The sequence below is a fragment of the Gadus macrocephalus genome, chromosome 14 (genome assembly GCF_031168955.1).
Source record: "Gadus macrocephalus chromosome 14, ASM3116895v1".
In the NCBI taxonomy this organism is placed as follows: domain Eukaryota; kingdom Metazoa; phylum Chordata; class Actinopteri; order Gadiformes; family Gadidae; genus Gadus; species Gadus macrocephalus.
In genome coordinates, this window is record NC_082395.1 from 3,016,028 (window position 1) to 3,040,471 (window position 24,444).

General features: G+C 46.0%; 2 protein-coding genes across 3 annotated transcripts; both read left to right on the top strand.

Annotated features, from left to right (window-relative positions):
• The first annotated feature begins 8,420 nt into the window (after window positions 1-8,420).
• LOC132472180 (photoreceptor-specific nuclear receptor-like) lies at window positions 8,421-15,358 on the top strand. Of its 2 annotated transcripts, none has more exons than XM_060071661.1 (8): window positions 8,421-9,072; window positions 9,618-9,768; window positions 10,085-10,188; window positions 11,060-11,356; window positions 12,142-12,320; window positions 12,948-13,221; window positions 14,060-14,165; window positions 14,513-15,358. In XM_060071661.1, the coding sequence occupies exons 1-8, from the start codon at window positions 8,985-8,987 to the stop codon at window positions 14,643-14,645; spliced, it is 1,332 nt and encodes a 443-aa protein (XP_059927644.1). In that variant the 5' UTR covers window positions 8,421-8,984; the 3' UTR covers window positions 14,646-15,358. The 2 variants fall into 2 exon arrangements, with proteins under 2 accessions (XP_059927644.1, XP_059927646.1); XM_060071663.1 differs by having other exon boundaries at window positions 8,423-9,072; window positions 12,948-13,188.
• Window positions 15,359-17,422: 2,064 nt separating this feature from the next.
• LOC132472004 (receptor for retinol uptake stra6-like) lies at window positions 17,423-24,436 on the top strand. The gene is made up of 17 exons (XM_060071397.1): window positions 17,423-17,712; window positions 18,142-18,208; window positions 18,699-18,784; window positions 18,871-19,010; window positions 19,374-19,540; window positions 19,676-19,783; window positions 20,178-20,245; window positions 20,397-20,476; window positions 20,578-20,639; window positions 20,884-21,046; window positions 21,140-21,215; window positions 21,367-21,500; window positions 21,805-21,922; window positions 22,016-22,117; window positions 22,292-22,455; window positions 23,371-23,508; window positions 23,932-24,436. The coding sequence occupies exons 1-17, from the start codon at window positions 17,612-17,614 to the stop codon at window positions 24,198-24,200; spliced, it is 2,043 nt and encodes a 680-aa protein (XP_059927380.1). The 5' UTR covers window positions 17,423-17,611; the 3' UTR covers window positions 24,201-24,436.
• Window positions 24,437-24,444: the final 8 nt, after the last annotated feature.

The following is a 24,444-nucleotide window of genomic DNA, read 5'->3' on the forward strand; positions in this document are numbered from 1 at the left end:
AAATACAGAGAATTGTGTGAGGCTGACTTCCTGTCTCTGGCTGCAGGTGAAAGTGCTGCATGCCTTAAATATAAAATGTGTGTGGGGGGGCGATTCATAGTGCTGCCCACCCAACGTGTCCTGGGCCGAGCTGGCAGAAGGGCAGAGACACTCTCACTCACTGACATGTGCCGCCCGTGGCTAATCCCCCCCCCCCCATCACAGTCCTGGGCAATAACAATAACCTGACCACCGGTCCTGACCTGTGGGGGCGGTTGGCTCCCCCAACACCAGCAGCCATCGCCCCCCATACTTACGGTGGAAGCCATTTTGTTTTAACGTAAAGCAAAAACAAGCCTACTGCGTTTAAAACGATGGCAGTTGATAATCATTCTCGTTTACCTTTTTTGGTGGTTCATGACCGGTAATAATTAATTAATTTTTGCGGGATTAATGAGCTGGACGGTTGGGAGATTTGGATGTTCGTAGCTCATATGGTTCAAAGGGGAGGATATGGGTATCATATTAGTAATAGTTGAGCCGATTACGTAGCGAAACAATGAACGCGCTAAAAGGCGGGAAAGCGAGTGCCAGCGGAGGCATCTGTTTGAGTTATTGGCGCTGAGCTCTTCTTACTGCGGTGTTGTTTGCTTTGAATGACTCAATGGTTGGCATCTGTGCCCGGCAGAGACGTCTGTTGGTGATGGTGGACGGCTTAGTGCCTGTCGTACGCTCTGTGACGCAAGCTCACCTCTTAACTGGCCTAGCCTATAGCCAATATGTTGTTCAGTTCATTACGATGTAGTACAATGAAACTTGTTAAAGTAACAGATGAGTTCAATATCAATGTAGAACCAGTGTGAAAAAAAGTTACCGTGACTGGAATAGTATCTGAAATAAATAATAACTTTGTAGAGTTTCCAAACATGGGCAATCTTATTATCATTTATAAAATCACAAATTGGTGAGTTTTGAGTCATGGTAACGCAGAGATGTCATGGCACGTTTAAATCATTATTTATAGTGTTAATAAAATCCAAGTGTATGTATTCACAATTAACATTGTGTTGGATCATTGATGTACGTTACTGACCACAGCGTGTTAAATGTATACAGGCACATTTCTACATGATCCCATCCTGCTTCTGTCGCCCCTGCCTCCTTTGAGAATAACAGGCGCAAATAACATTTCCCAAAGCCCCTGTTAGTCGGACAGGAGTTCATTGTCTGTTAAGTGGCCTCTGGCTGCAACTCACTCTGTCAAATAATAAGCTTACATGCCTATGATATTTAATCGGGTAATTGATTTTCTCATTCTGCTGGTTATTCTTCTTCCTCGGGTTGGGGGTGGTGATGGTGATGGTGGGGGGTGGGGGGGCAGATGGTGGGCTCCCAGTAATCCCAGCTGGCCCTGGCCCCCGTGCCCTCCCAAGCACCCCTTCCCCCCCCCCCCCCCCCCCCCCCCCCCACAGCATGTTCCCGGTCATCCTGTTGCCACTAGAGAGCTGCTTTAACCCGGTGAGTAACCACTGTGTAAGCAGTCACCAGATGAGCCTCGGAGATGGTGGCCTGATGGGGGGGGGGGGGGGGGGGTGTGGGTGATGGGGGAGGGGTGGTGGAGGTAATGGGGGGGGGGGGGGGGGGGGGGGCGGAGGTGGAGGTGAGGGTGGTTGGGTTGGAGCTGTTGTTGATAGGGTCCCGCCAGAGGTGGGTGGAATAACGATAATGATAATCGCTCACATGTAAAGCGCTCTGGTGTAGACACTCCAGCTTAGACCGCTGCCATTCGTTGGCTTTGTCGGAATACAAATGTATTATACAAATGAGTTGCATTCGATAAAAATGATCTGTTATAGAATTACAATAATAATATAGGGTCTCATCCGATGTTTTAAAGAGGTTAGCGTGTGTTGTGTTGAATGCTACCGCTCGTTAGGGTTAAAGCGTGCCGTAGCTTCTGTCCATCTGTGGTCAGGCCATTCGCGGACATTGGTAATAATGGTAATTTCAGTTACCTCATTTGGGATAATCTTCTTGTTTCCGCCGTGGTTCCAGAGGGCTGCTAATCTAAAATCATCTGCGCTGGAGGTTTGGGGAGTGATAGCCATCTGTCTGGCGGGCGGCTAATCAGTTTGGTTTGCTTAACTAATCCCGCAATGAAATGTAGATCAGGTGTAGCGAGCCCTCCAACACACAGGTGTTGGCCGCTAGTGGTTCGATGGGGGTCTGACTGACCACTGCTACAACTTCACGTGATATCTCCTCTGTTCAAGTCTCTAGGATTCTTTTTTTTTTTTCATCAAACTGCCTATGAATATTAGATGACATTGAAAACTCAAGTAATAAGTGGGTTGAAAATATGAGGAACATAAATAAAAAACGGTTGAGCATTGAAATTAAAGCAATTACTAATCCATGCTGCATTCATTTATGCTTTTGTAAGTAAAACAAATTATATTTATCTATCTAGGGATATCTATATATATATTTATCTTTATATCTATATATCTATAGGGGATATTAATATATCAGCGTTAATATAGGCATATGCAAAAAAAAAAATATAAACATCAATATTGTTCATTTATCAATGAAAGAAACCACATTTTGTGTCAACAGGTGATGGTGTCTCATTCAAAAATGTAGCATTCATTTTGAGCAACAACTGAATATGCATCAAAACAGGACAATTAGCCCGTGTCGGCTGGTCAAACGTGTACAGATCGTCTAAACAAGCCCAGGGGCTTTGAGCTGCATCAGGAGGCTCAGCACGACTCCAATCTGACACTTATCTCCCCTGGCCGCGTTGCTGCCCGGCCCGTTCTGCTGACACCAGCACAGCAGCGCTTTAGGAGCAGCTGTTTACTGTCAGAGATCTAGGTCAGGACGGGCGGCCGGCCAGACACGAGCCCGCTGATTGGCTCGTTAGTAGTATTTCACAATTATTAATTAACAACTTCAGGAGTATATTCTAATAGCGCTCTTTTTTCCCATCTCTCTCGTGTCGCTGACGCTCTTAAAGTAGGAGGATGTTGGTGTGAATTTGTGAGTCTGTTTCTCGGCCATCCTTGTCTGCCCAAATTGTTTGTTTTCCATAATGTGACCTCAAAAATCCTGCGACGGCCATTTGTAAAACGGTTTGTTAAAAGGTTTAGCTCGCTACATGGAGCCTTTCAATTCTAGTGCCAACCTCTTGCTCACTTGTGCTGTGATATAATCGGTCAAATTGTTTAACACGTTTTTTGTAAATGACGTGTGAAAGAACAACCCACACACACACACACACACACACACACACACACACACACACACACACACACACACACACAAACACACACACACACACACACACACACACACACTCAAAAACGTTCTCATCAGGTGGTCGCCCAAACAGACACTCTGCTCATGGTAGATCGCTCACCTGGTTTTAATGTAAGCCGGTGAACAGCAAGGTTCAGGAGGGTTGATGGAGGTGATAAATATGGATCTCCACCACCCCCACCTGACACACGCTTAAGAGGATCAGTTGCCACAGTTCAGATTCCACTGGCAGCTTTACCATGCTGTTATATAACACACACACACACACACACACACACACACACACACACACACACACACACACACACACACACACACACACACACACACACACACACACACACACACACACACACACACACACACACACACACTCTGATACGACTCTGTTGGCCACACTGCCACTGTCAGCATTGCCAGATCACATTTAAGCCCTCCACACACTTCTCCACCTCCTGTGGTCTCTCTCTCTCTCACACACACACACACACACACACACACACACACACACACACACACACACATCCACTAAACACATCTACACACATTGTACACTACACACATCTACACACATTGTACACTACACACTGTACACACAAACACCCACTCCTCACCACACAGTGTACACACAAACAATCCTTATCCTCTCTTTATGTGAGAGGACTGACTGAGTCCCTCGTGTTGAGGGTGTTTGACTCCTCCTGGCAATAGGTTCTGGGTTCGAACCGCAATGTCTGCAGTCTGTTTGCCTCCCTGAGCAACGTCAAGGTCTGCACACATTGATAATGGTAGGTCACGTAGAAATGATAGTGGTGATAGGGGTTAACCCTAACCCTATTAATAATGAATATGTTAATACCTATAGGTTAATCCCCGCTCCTCCTAGCTGAGTGTCGAGGTGTCCCTGAGCAAGACACCTCACCCTGACTGCTCCCGACGAGCTGGCTGTCCGCCCTGCGTGGTCGACTCCGCCGTCGGTGAATGTGTGCATGAATGGTTGTGTGTCACTTTGGACAAAAGCGTCTGCTAAATGCCCTGAAAAAAAATAAGATATAAATATACCTTAGTTACCATGAACATATGACCTTATTTAACATGAACTGTAACATAACAGGTGAATGTTAATTAGCTGTTAGTTAGTGCGTATTACTGCCTAATGCTCATTTAATGTTAATTCTGTTTGTAAGTGTTACCCTTCAATAGCTACTTTTGGACAGAAAATACAAATATCCATATAAATACACAGGGACATCTGTCTGATTACCAGGCTTCATCAGGCAGGGCTGGTAAGCCTGGAATGAAGCTCAGAGTGCAGAGTATTCTGTGTACCCGCCGCGCCCATAAGGGGGGCGATGGGGAAGCCTTCAGGGGCCCAGCCACTAAGGGCCCCCCCTCAACGGGCAATTTGATCTCAATGAACACTTGACACATTTTGGAAAATAACAGAGTGTTCTGGTGGCTTTAAATATTTTGGGGCCTCTCTTTCTCAGTCCTCGCTTTGTTTTTAACATTTTCATTTACACACTTTAATAACCTGTGAACTTATGGTACACTTTTTAATTTATACTGTTTGTTTGACCTTTTCGCCCTGTTTGTTCTGTTTGTCCTTACTTCAGCATTTACTCTAGCATCTCTTTCTGTTTTCCTTAGCACTGCTTTGTATTTATTGTATTTTATTATATCCGTGTCTTCCACTGCTGCTGTGCTTTAACAAAGGAATCTGGGATGAATACAAAGTTTTTGTTCTGCCGTTGCCTATGAACGTGGCAGTTCCATTTGGAATATCTTTCTTTTATCCCGTCCTCTTTATTTACCATCACCATCTTAACTGAAATGGAAATCTGTTGGCCCATTTGATCTCGCTCATGTCGTGAATGGATTGCATGCGTTTATGCTTACTTTCGTCTTGCTTCATATTTTCGCGTATCTGCCTGTTGAAAATTATAAATTGTCAAGCAACCCCCAAAAAAGACATCACATTATGAATCATATATTAATCATCATATCTAAGTAACCCTTTATTTTACAGCTGAGACGACATTTTTACCTGTTGTTTTTATATTAAAAAAGGGCCCATACCTGAACTTTTCAGGGGCCTGGTCTTTTATCGGTGAGAACCTTACAAGAAAACTAAAAATGGAGGAATGGTCAACGCATGTACGGTCAAACACACGCAGGCCTATTCTAGGAAACATAACCTACTGCCGCGTTTCATGTCGTTGCATTACAAAGGTACGGCTAATCAGCCTTTGAATTCTAATATTAGGTGTAATCTTTTTGTCTGCGTATAATCTATGGCCTGCTCGTGTAAGCAAGTCCACACTTAAAACTGCTTTTCGTGATGGTGTCACGCCGACAGGGAGATTATTAAGCGCCTATTATGATGATCTGATTGGCCCAGCTACTGACCTGCCACAGTCATTATTTGAACGTCACCTGCTAAACATAGACTAAAGCTGATCCATCGTTTGACCAGACCGCCATCATACGTAGAACGAAGTGTGGCGCTAACTAAAGCTATTAAAGAGATGCTCTTTCTCCATTGATTGTATTGTTGAAATCAAGTACTGTGCTTATGTTATGTACTATTGTTTTACATCATATACTGTACATGCATAATAACCCTAACCCTAACCCTATCAAAGAGATGACAGTTTCTTCCTCGATTTTATTGATGAAATCAGGTAGTGTGCTTATGTTATGTGATATTGTTTTATATCACATACTGTGCAAATAATAACCCTTACCCTAACCCTTGTTTTTTAAATTGTGTTTATGTATATTAAAAAATCGTTTTTAATTTGTGTTCATATTTTTGCATCGCTCCCTTTACCCCTAGGGACGGTTTATTTGTTGATCGTTTCCCGGCTTTCCTTTATTGACATCTCATTTTTAATTCAAGAGCCACGAGTTGGGGGGCCTTGTGGCTCTTGGGGGGGGGCCTGCACCCCCTTGAGAGCCACAGCAGGGAACCCTGTGATCTTAACCCTGTCAGTCACAGATCACGGAACAAAACCTAATTAGCTAAACAAAACCTAATTAGCTAAAGCCACTCCCCAAAAGCACATACCATTGACCTTATACACGTAATTACTGGGGGGTAAATCGTGCAGGGGGTCAGCCGGCCGGGGTCCGGGATGAAGAGAGGGGCCACCATATGGCTGAGGGTGCCCATGGGGGGCTGTGTGTCTTCACTGCTCTTTTAATCTTTTCAGAAAACAGGTCTCTCCTTGGGCCCAATCTTTGGGTCATCTGTGCCTGATTTCCAAGACAGGCAGACAGAGCTTGGCACTGGTGTAATCTCCTTATCTGTGTGTGTGTGTGTGTGTGTGTGTGTGTGTGTGTGTGTGTGTGTGTGTGTGTGTGTGTGTGTGTGTGTGTGTGTGTGTGTGTGTGTGTGTGTGTGTGTGTGTGTGTGTGTGTGTGTGTAAGGGTGTGCATGTTCGTGTGTGTATGTAAGGGTGCGTGTGTGTGTGTGTAAGGGTGTGCATTTGTATGTGTGTGCGTGCGTGTGTGTGTGCAAGTGTGTGTGGGGGTCCAAGTTATGTTTGTGAGCTCATGGAACGTGCTGACTTCAGTGGTAATTAGCTCCTGAAGTAGTCTCTGGACTTAAGTTTAGAGAGGTCACCCACACATGTCATGAAGGGGGCTGGGGTAACAATCGCCCACAGTCAGAACAATAGGAAGGCGAATAGGCATGGTTCAACGACTTACATTAGCAAGGCTGAATAGGAATGAATGAATGACGCTCTGTATAGTCAGACTATAGTGGGCAGAATTGCCTGCTCCAAGCCCTTCATGTATCAAACTAAACTTTACGTAAGTTAAATTGATCAATGCGTCTGCTTAATTACATTTTTTATTAAGAATCTGTTCACTCTGTAATTAGTAAATAGCCTTCAAACTCAAAATAGCGGTTAAAATACTGAAAGAACAGTTCACAAATTTGTTATTTCGTCGAACAGTTTGCACAGATGTCAGGCCCATATGTCAGGAAAGTCAGAACAATAAACCGCAGAACCATGGCAGGCTTTGTTCGTCTGTGTGCTACTTCTCACTTTCATTCACTGAAACCCAATCAACTCTGTAAAGATAATTGAATGTACACCCGCTTCAAATGGATGATTATAATATATTGGAATTACACAAAGAAAATACATGTAAACAAAAAGCCCACTAATAATTCCAGCTCAAAGAATAGGTCATTGGTCACCTGGTGGAGAAGGTCTCTGCGTCTATATGATGTTGGCTCTCGCTGCCTATGTAAACACTGCTGTAATTTGCCCATATTTGGCCGTTCCTCGCCTCTCGGTTCCTCCCTGGACCCGGAGCGAAAAAAACCGCCGTGACCTAAACGTGTCCCCCATTATATGATGTTCTGGGGCGACCTTCTCTAGTGGGCAATATGAGGGGGTGATCTCTAGTTGGTCAAAGACGGCTAAACGAGGGTTAATGAAGAGGCCCCCACGGCAAACACTGCGCCGCCGTAATGAAGGGGAGGCAATCACCAGATCAAATATACAGCAGGGAAATAGAGATGGACGGAGGGGAAGGTAGGGGGGTGGTGGAGGCAATGCAAACTGAAGGGCCTGATGAACATAATGATGTTCCCCTCCCCCCCCCCCCCCCCCCCGCAAACCCCCACCACACAATCATCCCTTTTAAGGCGGACACCATAGAGGGCTGTTGAGTGAGGTTCAAACCTGGTGGACAGGTGAGAGCGCGTCGCAGAACGCCAGCCCCGAGAGGAAGAGAACGAGAGAGAGACGGGGTCTAGGGTTACAGCAGCACTGGAGACATTTCCAAGAGGTCCGCCCCGACTTTCGCGTTTATTGTTTTCCGCCGCGATATTTCCTTCGACAGAGTGTGTGTGTGTGTGTGTGCTGTGTGTGTGTGTGTGGGGGGGGGTCAGTGGACTCTCCTTGTGCCACCCTTCTCCAGGGCAGCGACCAATGTCTGGGCCAATGTGACTGATTGATCCACTCGATGAACAGTAAAGATTACCGGGATGACAAATGAGCACGCTGCTTACACAGCGCTTGGTGCTAATCCTCCCAACCCCCACCACCCCCACCCCCACCCCCACCTCCACCCCCACCTCCACCACCACCCCCACCTCCACCACCACCCCCACCACCGGCTGCCTTTGAGAACCCACTGCGGAGGGACGGACCCACGCACACACGCTGACGGACCTCGGTGAGAGAAGGGAGCACAGAGGGAGGGGGGGGACACCAGACACACTTCTTTGGGAGCCACACGAGCAACAAGTGTTCCCGCGGGACCCTGGAGGCACGTCTGCATCCCAGCACTGAGAGGCCGCAGCAGGGCTGACTCCGCCGCGCGCCAGGGGCCTCTGTTTGGTGGCACGCTTGGAGAAGGGGGACCCACGGGGGGGACCATCTGCTCGTCCGTCAGGAGCAGGCCGACGAGCTCAGGGGAGCAGGGGAGAGCCGGCCGACTGAGAGCCCGCTGTTCTGACGGTTGCTCCACTTGATGGAGTGATTTCCGTCGCACTTTTCCCGACCTCTCCCACCGAAGAACCCGACGCAAACTCTTTTGTTGGACGGTTTTGAAATCAAACTGCCAATCTCCGTGGAAGAAGAGAAAGACTATCTATTTTCTTTTATCTTTTTTTATCTTTTCGCCAATATCCAAGACTTTTTTCGACCGGTTTTAAAATGATGGAGGAGCACTTGTCTAAGATGGCCATGATGCCTGGGTCTCCCCCCAGCAGGTCTCCAGGGGCCGGGGTTGACGACCGAGGAGGTAAGACCTGTCACCCGGGGCTCACAAGCCAGACCTGGTGGTCACTTGTTCAAAACATTTAGATAAATACGAATATGATGAATTACGTTCATTAGATTGTTTTTTTAAATGAATGAATTAAAGCAAATGTAGCTCTTTATAAATCAATCCTAAAAGCTATTCCAATGTGTTTAAGCAACATAAAGTATAACATGTTTTACATTAATTGTTTGAAGTGTCAATTACCGCCACCATGTTGGCGTCTCATATAAATTAATTTAGGCCTTGCACTTAAGTATAATTCCATTTTATTTCGATTATATTCATATAGATTAAAAAAAAAAACCGATATATATATATATATATATATATATATATATATATATATATATATATATATATATATATATATATATATATATATATATATATATATGTGTGTGAACATGTTTTAACATTTTCTTTTTGGCCTTTTAACGGCCTACCTGAGTGGCCTTCCCCATTAAGCCCAGACGAGCGCAGAGGTCCAGCCGTGCTAACCTCCTGGTGCTCCTGTTGACCCCCAGCCAAGAGCCCAGCTCCGGGCAAAGCCCTGAGTCCCGCGCTGCTGTGCAAGGTGTGCGGAGACACCAGCAGCGGGAAGCACTACGGCATCTACGCCTGCAACGGCTGCAGCGGCTTCTTCAAGCGCAGCGTCCGCCGCAGGCTCATCTACAGGTGAGCTAGCCGTACCTCTTAGCGCAGCGAAAACCGACCAATAGGAAGCCGGCGCTGTCCGATTGGACCGACGTCTATTTTGTTAAGACCCAACCGTTTTATTACGAATCACGTTGCTTTACATATCGGTGCCATGTCGTTTAAAACACATTTTAAACTGCCTTATTGTTATTGTTAAACTTTTTCACTATTATACATGTTAGGTTATTGTTAGGTTAGCGTAACAATTGTTAGTGCTTGGCACTTGGCTCTATTAACATCCTTAGTAGACCCCGGGGTAGAGCGTCTGTCTAAAGCGTGGCTCTGCGCCCCTCAGGTGCCAGGCCGGGACAGGCATGTGTCCCGTGGATAAGGCCCATCGCAACCAGTGCCAGGCCTGTCGCCTGAAGAAGTGCTTACAGTCGGGAATGAACAAAGACGGTGAGTACACTGCCGCATCTACATCACGACCATATGAAGTCAGGATGTATATTATTATTAATCTTCTATAGCCTCAGCCACCATCATGACCATATGAGGTGAAGATGTATATTATTATTAATCTTCTATAGCCTCAGCCACCATCATGACAATATGAGGTGAAGATGTATATTATTATTAATCTTCTATAGCCTCAGCCACCATCATGACCATATGAAGTTAGGATGTATATTATTATTAATCTTCTATAGCCTCAGCCATCATCATGACCATATGAAGTTAGGATGTATATTATTATTAATCTTCTACAGCCTCAGCCACCATCATGACAATATGAAGTTAGGATGTATATTATTATTAATCTTCTACAGCCTCAGCCACCATCATGACCATATGAAGTTAGGATGTATATTATTATTAATCTTCTACAGCCTCAGCCATCACCATGACAATATGAGGTGAAGATGTATAGTATTATTATAATGATCGTTAAAGGGGAACTGTGCCACTTTGTGATTCTGGAAGTTTGTATAAAACAAGTAGCCCTTGATCACAGGTCCAGTCTCAAAGGGCTTAACAACGGGCCGTTTATGTTTGACACCCCCCTGACCGTAGCCCCAAGAGGGCAGGAAATAACGCCCTTAATTAGCAAGGAGGAAATCTAGAGACATAACACAGAGTGGGGGATCAGGAGTGCAATGGGTGCCATGATGGACATCCATTGCACTCCTGATCATCCCTAGAAGGAGGGATCCCCCGTCACACGCCTTCAATAGCGTGTGATGGTCCAGAAAACCCAAACAGAACGAGGATGTGAGGAGCGTTGTAACGCGTCCCTCCTCTTCCTCATCCCCCCCCCCCCCCCCTACAGCCGTGCAGAACGAGCGCCAGCCCCGTAGCTCCGCCCAGGTCCGCCTCGACTCCATCGACGTGGACCCCGAGAAGGACCACCTGGCCACCACCCGGGACCCGGCCTCCTCGTCCTCGTCCTCGTCCTCGACCTCCTCCTCCGCGGGCTCCGTCATCACGTGGCCCCACATCACCTCCGCCGCCCTGTCCATGGCCTCCAGCGGGGCCGCCCAGCACTGCAGCAGCCCCCAGAGCAACCACCGCTTCATGGCCAGCCTCATGACGGCCGAGACCTGCGCCAAGCTGGAGCCCGAGGACGGTGAGTGTGTGTGTGGGGGGGGGGGGGGGGGGGGGGCGGGCGGGTACTGAGCTGTTCCAGCTCAGGGTATCGTGACACAGGATGTTGAGAATTTGTGTTCAGGGGCCGCTGAATTGAGGGGCCACCACCCTGTACGTAGCTGTTGCCGCTCAGGGGTTCATTACACGGGAGGGGGGGGGGGGGGGGGGGGGGTTAAAAATATATTAAGTATATAAATATATATATATTTAAAAGAAAATCAACGTTTTTCTAGTATCTATTCGTTTTTTTCATTTTGGGGAGCTCGATCAATAAATACTGTATGTACAACGCTGAAACGTTAGCAGTAGTATATTGGTTGTTTGAATATGTGACCAGATTTTATGTGACTAGGTTTTCTTTCGTCCCTTTGGCTGGTCTGGTTTGAATGGTTTGAATATGTTACCAGACTTTATTTTATACATAATCAATTTCAGTTGGATTCTGTTCCATCTGATTTATTAATTCCTGTTGATACTATTGTAGAAATACCTGTGGCTATCGTGACAGTGACGCAAGCCTCAACTTTTTAAATGTTTTGCTAGTATAAGAGTTGTTTGATTTTGTGTAACTTGATTAGTAAATACAATAGATACAACGTTAAAACATTAGCAGTAGTATATTGGTTGTTTCATGTTGTGTAACTCGATCACTTAATACAGTGAGAACAACACTAAAAAGTGGGCCGAGAGCAGCTTTGGATCAAAGAGAATAAACGACTGAAATGTGAATGCCATGCTCATCCCTGTCTCTCTCCTGGTTCCCAGTGGACGAGAACATCGACGTGACCAGTAACGAGCCCGAGAGAGCCTCCTCGGAGTACCACATGGCCCTCTACCCCTGCAGCTCGGAGAACGTCTACGAGACCTCCGCCCGCCTGCTCTTCATGTCCGTCAAGTGGGCCAAGAACCTCCCGGTCTTCTCCAACCTGCCCTTCAGGGACCAGGTGAGGAGGAGGCGCCGTCCTCACGCACCCCACACCACATCGCGTGGACGTGCTGTGGTGCTTTCGCTCTACTCTGGTGTCACCAGCCTGACATCGTCGGGTCCTCCATCTTTCCAACTGGAAAGTTGTTCTCTGGAGAATCTTCACCATGGAGCACTGGCTCATTCTTTAAGTAGTAGAATGCTTTGATTGCTCTTCTTTGGATGCGAGCATCTTTTAAATGAGTTAATATAAATGTAATCTCATTCCACGTGATGATTAGGTAAAAAATAACGCACCAAAAATCATCTTTGTTTACACTGTAGCTCTACTCTGTCCTACAGCCGCACGCACCGTGTTTTGTGTGTGTGTGTGTGTGTGTGTGTGTGTGTGTGCGCGTGCGTGTGCGTGCGTGCGTGCGTGCGTGCGTGCGTGTCTATCTGAATGTCTGTCTTTGTGTCTGTCACTGTCTGTGTCTGTGTCTGTGTCTGTGTGTGCCTGTATTTATGTGTGTGCCTATGTGTGCGTCTGTGTCTGTGCCTATGTGTGTGTCTGTGTCTGTGCCTATGTGTGTGTCTGCGTGTGTCTGTGTGTTTATGTATGTGTGTAACCACCCACCCCCCCCTGATCACCCTGTCCCCCCCGCAGGTCATCCTCCTGGAGGAGGCGTGGAGCGAGCTGTTCCTGCTGTGTGCCATCCAGTGGTCCCTCCCCCTGGACAGCTGCCCGCTGCTGTCCCTGCCCGACCTGTGCCCCGGCATGCAGGGCAAGGCCAGCTACAGCGGCCTGGACCTGCGGCTGCTCCAGGAGGTGTTCAGCCGCTTCAAGGCCCTGGCCGTGGACCCCACCGAGTTCGCCTGCCTGAAGGCGGTGGTCCTGTTTAAGCCAGGTGAGAGCGACGCAGCTGCCGGTCGCGCTCTAGGTCAGTGGAGTGGATGGAACTGTGGAAATACTGAACAATACTTCGACCAAATGATTAGGGCTGGGCAAGTTGACGGGTTGATTACGCATTCATATCTTCGCAATCTTATTTTACGCGATTAATACAAATTGACGCATTGACGCATGTTCTTAACAGTTTTGCCCACAGAATGTCAACATTCATATCAGAAATCATTTTAGTTTTTAGTTCCACTTACTTTACATTTGTTTACACTTGTAGTAAGGGACAGCCTGTTAACAATTTCCAAATCGGTGGTGTTCCGTAAGTTTTATATTCAACCCACACCGAGTGAGTCTGTAAAACTCCCTCAAGATCACTTGGTCTAGTTTTTGCTTATTAAGTACATTTGGTATGAATGATAATGTGTCATTCCATCTGATAATCTCATTTAACTTGAGTGGATTGACCGCGAGTTAACTCACCAATGCTATGCGATTAATCGTGATTAAAACTTTTCATCTTTGCCCAGCCCTAAAAATAATAAATACTGTGTTTCTGAACAATGAATAACGCAGATGATGATGAGTGTATTCAAATGCTTTTTGTTTCGTGTTTAACACCCACAAACATACACACAAATAAATGCACAGATCACGTTAATGCATACATACTCACAAACGCACGCACGCACACACACACACACACACACACACACACACACACACACACACACACACACACACACACACACACACACACACACACACACACACACACACACACACACACACACACACACACACACACACACACACACACACACACACAGGTAGTGGGGCCTTAAATGACCTCCCCTTCCCCTGTTCTGTGTACCCAGAGACTCGGGGTCTGAAGGACCCGGAGCAGGTGGAGAACCTCCAGGACCAGTCCCAGGTGATGCTGGGGCAGCACATCCGCTCCCACTACCCCGCCCAGCCCGCCAGGTGAGGCCCAGCTCACCTGTCCCCATGGAACACACAGCATTAGCATTATTATCAATAATAAGGATGGGGATGGATTGGCATAATACTGCTAATAATAATATTGATTAATTTATTAATGATTATTTGAACAATTCTGCAATTATAACAATGAATTGAATATATTTATTTTATTAAAATGTATTTAAAAAAATGTGCATGAGTGAAAGTACAGTATTTAAAGTGTGATTGATATAAAAGAACACTAACGGGTGTACATATTTATTTACTTATATTTACTTTTTTTGATATTTATTTATTTCCTACGTATGTGTTCGCTAACCCCGTGCGGTGACCTGTCGCCCTCTCAGGTTCGGGAAGCTGCTACTGCTGCTCCCCTCGCTGCGCTTCGTCAGCTCGGAGCGGATCGAGCTCCTCTTCTTCCACAGGACCATCGGCAACACCCCCATGGAGAAGCTGCTGTGTGACATGTTCAAGAACTGAGCAGAACCCTTCCCCCCACGACGTCCCGGTGTCCGGTCTGGGAGTCTAGGAACCACAGGAGAGCAGAGACTGGCTGTCAGACGGGTTCTACGGTTTAGTCTTTTCTTTGTTCTTTCTCTTCGTTCTTTCTTCTTTGTTCCACTCTCCATGTGCATATTAGAGATTTGATGAGCTGTTTTCTGTATTTTTTTTTAATGACATATGATTTATAGGCTTCTGACGATGTTAGGCTATTTCCTCCACGTTTCTTATAGGATTGTTATACGCTTGCTGTCCGCCTGTGCTATTAAGGAAACCCCTTCTCAGTTTCAATATCAATCTACATGCACTTATGCAATGCACGTTATTCTCTACTGCATTGTGTTCTATTTTTCTATTTGTGTTTCTGTGACTTTATTGCAAAAACGTTTTATTTGCTGTAGGGGTTAGATATGTCGACATTCCTATGATATATGTTGTTGTTATTGTTGTTGTTGTTGTTGTTGTTGTTGACATGCTTCGTCTTGCTTTGAAAAAGTCGAGATTGTTTAGTTAGTTTTATATCAGTGACACTTTAGTACACATGTCACACGGACATGGGATTAGTTCATTGCTTGCACAAACCTTACAGATGAGAACTGCACAACCATGTTACATGATGTGGTATTCTAACTGATGTTCTCATACATATGGAAATCAGACAGAGGAAATAAATTAAAGCTCTAACCCTGTAATGTTGTCCACCGTCAATGAACCCAAACGAGATGGAGTGAAACAGCGCCCTCCTCTGGGCACATATAACAAGACAGTACCGGCCCAAGCCTTTATGGAAGAATTTGATTGCCCCCCCCCCCCCCCCTCCCACCACGCCAATGGCACATCTGTCGTTAATCTATCATACCCATCCAAAATTGTATTAGTTTTAGCTGCGTTGCTTACGTCAAACCGATGTCAGCCTGGCATTTTTTTACCCTTCTATGTTTTCTAATATTAAAAGGTAGCAAACTCACAAGAGTGGTCTGGTGTTGATATGCATTTAATCTTCAAAGTGATGCACCATTAATAGCCATACTGAACTTGCAAAAGTTGAAATTCAACTATGCTCAAAATCAAATAACAGACACACAGTAGGCCTTTGTCTTTCAGTTAAGTTTCCTTCTCATATAAAAAACAATTGCAAATTTAAAAAACGGACAAAATTAAATAAATTAAATAAATTAAATACATAGTCAAACAATTACGTAGAATGAACAGAGGAAGCAGAGCTGAGGGCTATCACCTTACGTTATTCTGACTGGCACTCTGACACTCTCCCGTGTGCAATTTAGCCAGCTCTTGGGGGCCCTCTGTCGGCCACAAGGGCCCGAGCAGGCGCTCAGTTCGCCTGCGCGTCGGACAGGCTCTGGTCGTGAATATGGGATTTAAATGTCTAATAAAAAAAAAAAAGTGTGATGGAAAAACCTTAAGATGCCCCGGGCAATTATGTCCCATTTATTTAAAGTGAACATTGAGAATATTGCAATATAGAGGACCATTAAATAAGCTATGGACGTCATGCTCAATGCTGCAGTTCAAACTTCATCCAGAATAGCTTCCTGCCCTGCTCGTCCAAACCTCGAGGAATTATTCTGGCTGTGATGGTCAGATCAGCTGGCCCACTGAAACGTCATGAGAACGCACACAAATCCAGATCAGCAAAACCCCTGAACCGCCAATAAGCTGTTTGACTGTATTTCTTAAAATAATATTAGCTTGTAACTAATAAATAAATAAAAAGTATGGTGTACCACGTTAATACATGGGGCTTAACACCTGATGTTAATCATAAAATTACTAATTGAATGCATAGTTAAGTAATCATTGAACTTATGCATCTACAGTTTAAATGCCGATAGTAGTTTTCCCTATAGGACCCTTTATTACTTACTTTTCTCTCTTTAAATCTGTTCTTAATAATAATGCCTCACGTGTCACGAGGTCAACTTCGCCCTCTCCCCCGAGACTTTTCCAAACAGACCAAGTCTGTCTTAGAGATTTCCAGCCTCAGTTTTTCATCGTATTATACGATTAGCCACTTGAGTAACAAGCATAGAGGCTAACAAGCTCACAGCGCACCACAGAATGATGTCACCGAATCACTAGGAACGTTATCGCAATTTAAATCTAACTACCTAAAGATTTGAGGTCATAATCCACAATAGAATATTCCTATATGGCCGACCAGTTTAATCATTTGATTGGTAAAACCATGATTTTACCAACTTGACACGAAACACAATACACAACCAGACAATGGTCAATCCTCTGTCATGTAGCTAGCTATACAGTACAATCAAATGATATAGACATTTAGACATTTTATTGTCACCCTCCACTGATTTACTTCACCTCGAGCACCAACTGTTGTGCATGTGCTGAATAATCTGCGGTGTTAAGACTCTCACCCTGAATGGAATGTGTTGGAGTGTTAGGGCTAAGCTCTCTATTCTCTCTCTTTCTCTCTCTCTCTCTCTCTCTCTCTCTCTCTCTCTCTCTCTCTCTCTCTCTCTCTCTCTCTCTCTCTCTTTCTCTCACTCTCTCTCTCTCTCTCCCTCTCTCCTACTTTCTCTCTCTCTCTCTCTCTCTCTCTCTCTCTCTCTCTCTCTCTCTCTCTCTCTCTCTCTCTCTCTCTCTCTCTCTCTCTCTCTCTCCCCCTCTCTCCTATTTTCTCTCCCTCTCTCTCTCTCTCTCTCTCTCTCTCTCTCTCTCTCTCTCTCTCTCTCTCTCTCTCTCTCTCACTCTCTCTCACTCTCTCTCGCTCTCTCAGCCACATCAAACCATCACTATAGCAGTGAGAAAGGTCACCGCTTGCACCAGCTATCGGTAGGTACCTCAGTGCCTCTCCTGTTGTTTTTAAATTTGGGCTCCACTCATAAATAATAATTACCAGCGACTGAAAAACTTTGGAGACAGGTGAACTTCTGGTTTACCTGGCGAGAGCAGTTACCATGAATCAAAGCAAAGTGGATCCCGAGCCCTTTGAGTACACGTATTACGACTATTCGGATTGGTACTCAAACAACCAGGAGCCAACCAAGCCACCAATCAAGTAAGTATGAGGAATGCTGATTTTGGTACCATTACAGTATTTTTCAGAGATTACATTCCTGTGAAAACATGTTGTAAAGCAGTTCACATAGTTTGCTTTGACAAATGCACTTATTGTAAGTCACTTTTGATCAAAGTGTCTGCTTAATGCCCTAAATGTAAATGTTAATCTAAAGTATATCCATCTTAAGAATCAAAATCATCCTTAAAAAAAAGGGTTAGCTCCTAACTCCTATCATATAAAACCAAATTCACAGAATCCCATTGGTTGTCTGTTAACGCATATTCATGCACTTGACAGAAGGTTAACATCCATAACATTTCATTCATTTGATGTTTTCTCATGGATGATTCCTGGTAGTCTGGTCTTTCCGATAGTTTGTTTTACTTTTATTATGAGGATGTATTGATGTGATTTCCATATTTACAGAGTAATACAGCCATGTGACCCCACAGCCGACGACAGAATCTTCCATGTCAGTGTCCTGTCAATATCTGTAAGAATGCACCACCCTCCATGAGAAACCATACGCTTGCGATTACATAGTTCGGTGAGGTTTTTTACCACACTCAAAGCCCTTAAGTACGTTAGCCTGACATCACTGAAACCAAACAGCACATGACTACTCTTTATTTTCTGGCATTCCCATTTGGTAAGCACTTGAATCTGAACAACTTTCCTTCACTGTTCACATTTCACTCCTTCCTCAGCTTCCGAAGTCTCAGGCACGATCTGAATACGAGGATGCTAAGCTTTGTGATCCTTACATTTCATTTTTGTCCAAGCATTCGAAAGATTCCTCTTCATAACATCAAGATGAGCAGGAATATAAATAAGCAAATGGCCTGGTCCGGTATATCAAATGTTATATTCTATGGTAGTCCTTGCTGGATGAATGTATCTTGCCTGAACTCATCCAGCAACAGGACACTAGATGGCACGGGGGTTGCTCAGAATGACGACAAATGTGTCTGCTCTTCTGCTAGCTCGTTATGATGTTGGTCCTGGCCGTTCTGAACAGGAAACACAAGCTGTGTGGGGGGTTCGCTCGCGGTTCTTCGGGCATCTTCAGGTAAGCGGTGGGGATCTCGCTTGGGGTCTCAGTGAGTCCTAAACCACCGTCTGTAAGAGTTCACCTGTGATCCCCCCCCCCCACAGTGCGGTGAACTTCCTGGACCAGACCCAGAGCAAAGGTCCCGCCATGGCCGTCTTTGGGCTGGTGTTCAGCAGACTGGCGGTGTTGGTTCTCTCCCCGGACCCCCTCCCGTTCCTCAAAGACACGCCGGCAGAAATGAAAGGTGTGAACCATCAGGGCACGGGGTTTGGATGGTTTCCAAACAGTAGTATACAAAAAAACAAACAAAAAAAAAAATATATTGTTGTCAGTTGCGATAACTTCATGGGGAAGGGAACATACTCTCCATCTTTGATTGTTCCCAGGGGTGGCATGTGGCTCGGGAGGGAGGGTTGGCTGGTAACAGCAAGGTTGCTAGTTCGATCCCCGGCTCCTCCTAGCTGAGGTGTCCCTGAGCAAATCCCCTCACCCTGACCGCTCCCGACGAGCTGCACGGTTGACATCACCCTCGGTGTGTGAATGTGTGCATGTCATGAATGGGTGAATGTTAGGCGACACGGTAAAGCACTCCATTGACCATTCCCAGAGTACATGAAGATCCTGTCGGTGTTCTACTACCCGCTCCTGTACTACCCCCTGCTGGTGTGCTGCACCCTGCAGCACAGAGCCGGCTACGCCTTCGGGAGCCTGCTGGCCCTCAGCCACTTTGGGGTTCTGTTCTGGCAGAAGGTGGACTGCCCCGAGACCACAGAGGTGAGGTCCCGGTGGAGAAGTATCGTTCTAGGCTTGCATGCTCAGAGTTCACCAAGACGCTGTATAAGCCTCCCCCCTGTTCCTGTTTTTGAGATTTTGCCGTTGTGTTTGTATCCGTTGTTGTCCTCCCCACAGATCTACGCGTATTACGCTCTACTGGCCAGTCTGCCCCAGCTCGCCTGCCTGGCCTATCTCTGTGTCCAGTTCCCCCTGCTGTTCTTTAAAGGCCCCGAAACAGAGGAGGTGGGACACTAAAGCCGCTCGTTTCTCCTGAGTCAACGTTTAAATAGCTGCATACATGTGCATTACGACCATCATGATCATGTCGTTTTTCATCTTTCAAATTTTTGGTTAGACACGATATTACAAACGATCAAGGATCATAGTCAAACATAATTAGATATGGTAAGATGAAAAATACATCATCAGACATTTAATCTCTCTATCTCTGTCTCTGGCTCTAGAGAGCCAGAGACAGAGATAGAGAAAGAGAGAGAATCAGAGAGAGTGTATTTTGTCATGAGCGACAAAGGGATTAAATGAGATGTCACCGTTGATTGTAAAATCGGCATAATTGATAGCCTCAAGGCAGACATGGTTTAATATCCTTTATTTATTCTGTATATTTCACTGATAGGACCTTGACAGTAAATACTACCAAGACTACGTCAAGGCTCTTCTGAAGAAAAAGCCCTCAATCTCCAGGTAAAACGAAATGGTAATCGATGTCTGGTGTGACTAAGTGATTCAAATGTATATATGTTGCAGGAACTTGTTAATCAATCAAAGGGATAATCATTTTAGAATAATGGTTCATATGAGCGACATAAATTATTATCTTTCCCTGTTTATGTAGCTCTATAAACATAGACAAACCAAAGCTGTCGGAACGATTACTGGAAGCAGTCAAGGGTTACATCTATACACCAGACAAAGGTGTGTCCTTCAAATATTGTCCTTTCTAATATATTTGGACCTAATCAAATCATTCAACAGTATTTCTCAACATGCGAACATCCTCTTCTGGTTTCTTTCAGTGTTCCGTTTCCCACTCAAGATGTCCATTTCAGCCTTTGTTGCTTTAGTGGCAATGTATCATGTGAGTGCTAATGAAATGACAACTATTTGTTCCAGCCGACTTGTACTTTTCTATCGCTCTGAACCAGATCTATATCTTTTACCGCAGTTTTAAATCAAATATATACGCACTCCGTCTGAACCAAGCTATGTGCCTAAAAAATCACATGAAGACTGCAACGTCATCCACTACAGTTAAATGGTTGAAGAAACGTAGTGCACTCTCGACCCAGAAATGTAAACCCAGTGTGTGTTTCATGGTTGAGGTGGCGCTGTTACTGGTGGTTCTGGTCGTCCCCGTGCTCCACATCGTCCGCGCCGGCATCGACCAGGACATCGCCTTCCTGCTGATGGGCTTCAACATCATCCTGTCCGAGGACAAGGCGGAGGTGGTTCAAATCGTCACCTACTACACCTGGCTGCTGGAGGGTGGGTGAAGCTGGGGTGAAAGACGCTGCCCTCAACATGATACACTGTGAGAAACAAATAACCTGTGCCTTTCTCTGCGTTGGTTTCTGGCAGTGTGCTACCTGTGTGCCATGACCCTCGCTTGTATGGTCAGTCTGGCGATGCTGATGAGGTCTATGGTCCTAAACAGGTGAGTGACAACTCGTGCCTTGCTCAATATTCCACCAATTTCATTGGCGGGACTCCTAGGCCATTTTTTGGCTACCTCCTGAGCCACATGCCACACTTGCCAATGTTTGTGTTAGGCTGATACTGTATAAACGCGGGCTCTCTGTTTACAGGGCAAACCTCAGAGGCTTATACCGGGGAGACATTTACAGCGTTTATAGCTGCCAGAAGACCATCCGTCCATCCAAGCCTGGGGTTGTGTGCTGGATGGGCCTGACAGGATACCACGCTGCAATCGTCAGCATCGGTGAGGGTTAACAAGAACCGATATCAGACCCAACCTGCACAACCTACACTCAAATGATCCATGGGTCTTTAATAATAATAATAAAAAATAATAATTAATAATAATTATAGTGCCCCCTATGGGCCAAATGGTCCCCGACGTTTTGGACACATGCTCTTCCTGTATACTGTACATTGTGGACAAATTTGAAAACTTTTTACCATTCCACCACAGAGATATGGGCGGTCGACTATCAAAATTAAAATAAGAAGAAGAATCCCTGGAATAACGATGGGTTATTTGCTCGTGGGTTCTGTGTGGGCAGGGATGGTGATCCAGACGCTGGTGTTCTTCATCTGTTTCCTGTTCCTGGTCTTCCTCATCATCGTCCCCGTCTTTTACGGCCGGAACCTCATCCTGTTCCAGATCTCTGCTAAAGCGTGGTGGGTCTGCACAGGATGGGACTTTACTGTTTCTACTTTCTTCCATGAATGAGTGCTGACCACGTTAGAGACTGCCGTGTGCTTCTTTTCCAGGCCTGCCTGGGTCACACTGGTTGTGGTGACAGCAATCCAACATGTAGCAGCTCACTTTGCTTTTATCAAGAAGGATGGAGGCACCACCGATTTGAACAACAGGTATTTTATAGAAAAGAAAGAGAAAAAGAGATTTAAGATGAAGTGTTTGAGGGTGAAGCCTTCATTGCTCACACGAGCATGCTTTAGTGCTCTGAGTGAAATATAATAAACTAGACGAAAACAAGCCTTTTCTAACCATCATAAAAACAAACCTGTGTGTTCTGCGGTCTCCAGGGGCAGTCTGTTCCTGCTCACCTACATGCTGTACCTGCTCAACACGGCGGTGGGCCTGGTGGTGGGGATATGGAGGATGGTGATCACCGCCCTGTACAACATCCTCCACCTGGGACGCATTGACATCAGCCTGCTCCACCGCAGCGCAGAGTCCTACGACCCAGGTGTGTGTTTCAGCCATGAGCCACCGAAGGCCCTGGTTCACTGAGATCTGAGAACAGCGACAGAGTGCTGTTGTACACGACACAAAGCGTTTCTGGAGACTTCCGAGTGAGATTTCACCAAATGAACACACACAGCGACATAAAATGCAATCATTTATTGAGAACAATAAATCATCAATAATCGTTTCGCCAAGCACTAAAGTTTAATAAAATAATTGCCAGGCAACACAGGTGAGCATACTTCCAGATTGGCGTCTCTTTAAAAAGAATAATGATTTGGTTACAGGTGTGTGTATTTTACAACAGCAGGAGCCAATCAGAATCAAGACCTGGAAGAATCCGTTTAATAAAATGTATAAGATGTCAAGTGACACAAGCTGCACACACAGACAGTTACTTCAAAACCACTACTGGAATGATACTAAAATACTGTGCATTATTGTCCTACTGGTGTTAGCATACAATCTAAGCAAACAATTTAAATTTACAAGCACACGTACATACATGCATGTTTAAACGTCATGTGTGTATTAAAATGCATTTCGGGAATGTTCTGCAACGCTCTTGTCAACAAGAGCCCTTCATCGTCCTTAAAGGTCCCATGGCATGCCACCAGGTGTGAGTGTGATTAGCCTTACAAGCCGTTTAGAAAATCGGCCCCTCGTGACATCACAAGTGGTGTGTCCACCTAGATGTGTGACGGAGAGATGAGCAATGTTTGCTACAGTCCACGGGGTAGGCTGGTAGACTGATCAATCCAGCACAGATCTAGGTCGACACGCCCACATGTGATGTTATAAGGGGCCGATTTTCAGAACGGCTTGTAAGGCTAATCCCACTCTCACCCCGTGGCATGTCATGGGACCTTTAACTCTTTTAAACGTAAACTCCCCCCCCCCCCCCCCCCCCCCTCAGCGTACCGCTACTACGCCCACTTCCTGAAGGTGGAGGTGAACCAGTCCCACCCGGTGCTCAAGGCCTTCTGCGGACTGCTGCTGGACATCCAGATCCTGAAGGGGGGAGCGGCGAAGAAGATACGCGACGCAGAGGAAGGTAGGCATCGGAGACACACACGCATCTTAAGTAGAGTATATCACCCTTACCCCACACACACACACACACACACACCAACCAGTGTTATCCATGAAGCTTGTTGTTCCACGCTGCATGAATGATGTGCATCTTTAGTGATAATAATAGTGACACGGTCAGGGTGTCTGACTCCCAGCCAAAATGTTCCGGGTTCGATACCCAATGTCAACAGCTGACCTGCAGTTATTGTTCTGCAAGATGTTTAACCCCTAAATCACGTAATATATCTCACTGTAATGAATGTGTTCCCTTACTGACTCAAATGAATTGATTAAAGAATGAATTGCCATTTAGGTGTAAAACCAACTAAGACACACACACACACACTTCCGTCCTCCCCACCATTGACCGCTGCGTCTCCGCGCGGGGGGGGGTTCCCCTCAGGGATCCAGAGGGTGCAGCCAAACCGGCTGGCCCCGGCGGCCCAGCGGAAGAGGTTGTGCGTGCGCTGGCAGCTCCTGTACACGCTGGTCAACAACGCCTCCCTGCTGGGCTCCAGGAAGCACTTCCAGGTGCAGGCGTCGTCCGCCGAGGCCGGCCTGAACGGCGCCCTGCGACGGGGCTCCGTCAGAGCGGGCGGCACCCGGGAGACTAGCCCCGGGCCGGGGGCCTCAGAGGCAGGGGAGCTGGAGGTAGAGGCCCCGGCGAGCTAACGATGCTACGACGCAACCGGGTCAGAGCAGGAGGGAAACGGGACAGGCCCGCCGCGGGGTGACCGAGATTTAGCAGAAGTAGAACAGCAACGAGACTCGAATGAGGATGTGTGTGACGTTCTTACTGATTAACTACGCTGTGTTCGCGATTCAAACAACCCTTATATGTATGACAATCATTCAAGAGGCCAGTTGGACTAAGACATGCAGAAATCAATAAACACAAGGGGTCGTGAGGTTCTCC

Coding starts and splice junctions, on each gene's coding strand:
- LOC132472004 (XM_060071397.1), top strand. CDS start 17,612: ATGAATCAAAGCAAAGTGGATCCCGAGCCCTTTGAGTACACGTATTAC. Junction 19,784..20,177: donor AAGGCCCCGAAACAGAGGAG/GTGGGACACTAA, acceptor TTTCACTGATAG/GACCTTGACAGTAAATACTA. Junction 21,216..21,366: donor AGGTCTATGGTCCTAAACAG/GTGAGTGACAAC, acceptor CTCTGTTTACAG/GGCAAACCTCAGAGGCTTAT.
- LOC132472180 (XM_060071661.1), top strand. CDS start 8,985: ATGATGGAGGAGCACTTGTCTAAGATGGCCATGATGCCTGGGTCTCCC. Junction 10,189..11,059: donor GTCGGGAATGAACAAAGACG/GTGAGTACACTG, acceptor CCCCCCCTACAG/CCGTGCAGAACGAGCGCCAG. Junction 14,166..14,512: donor TACCCCGCCCAGCCCGCCAG/GTGAGGCCCAGC, acceptor TCGCCCTCTCAG/GTTCGGGAAGCTGCTACTGC.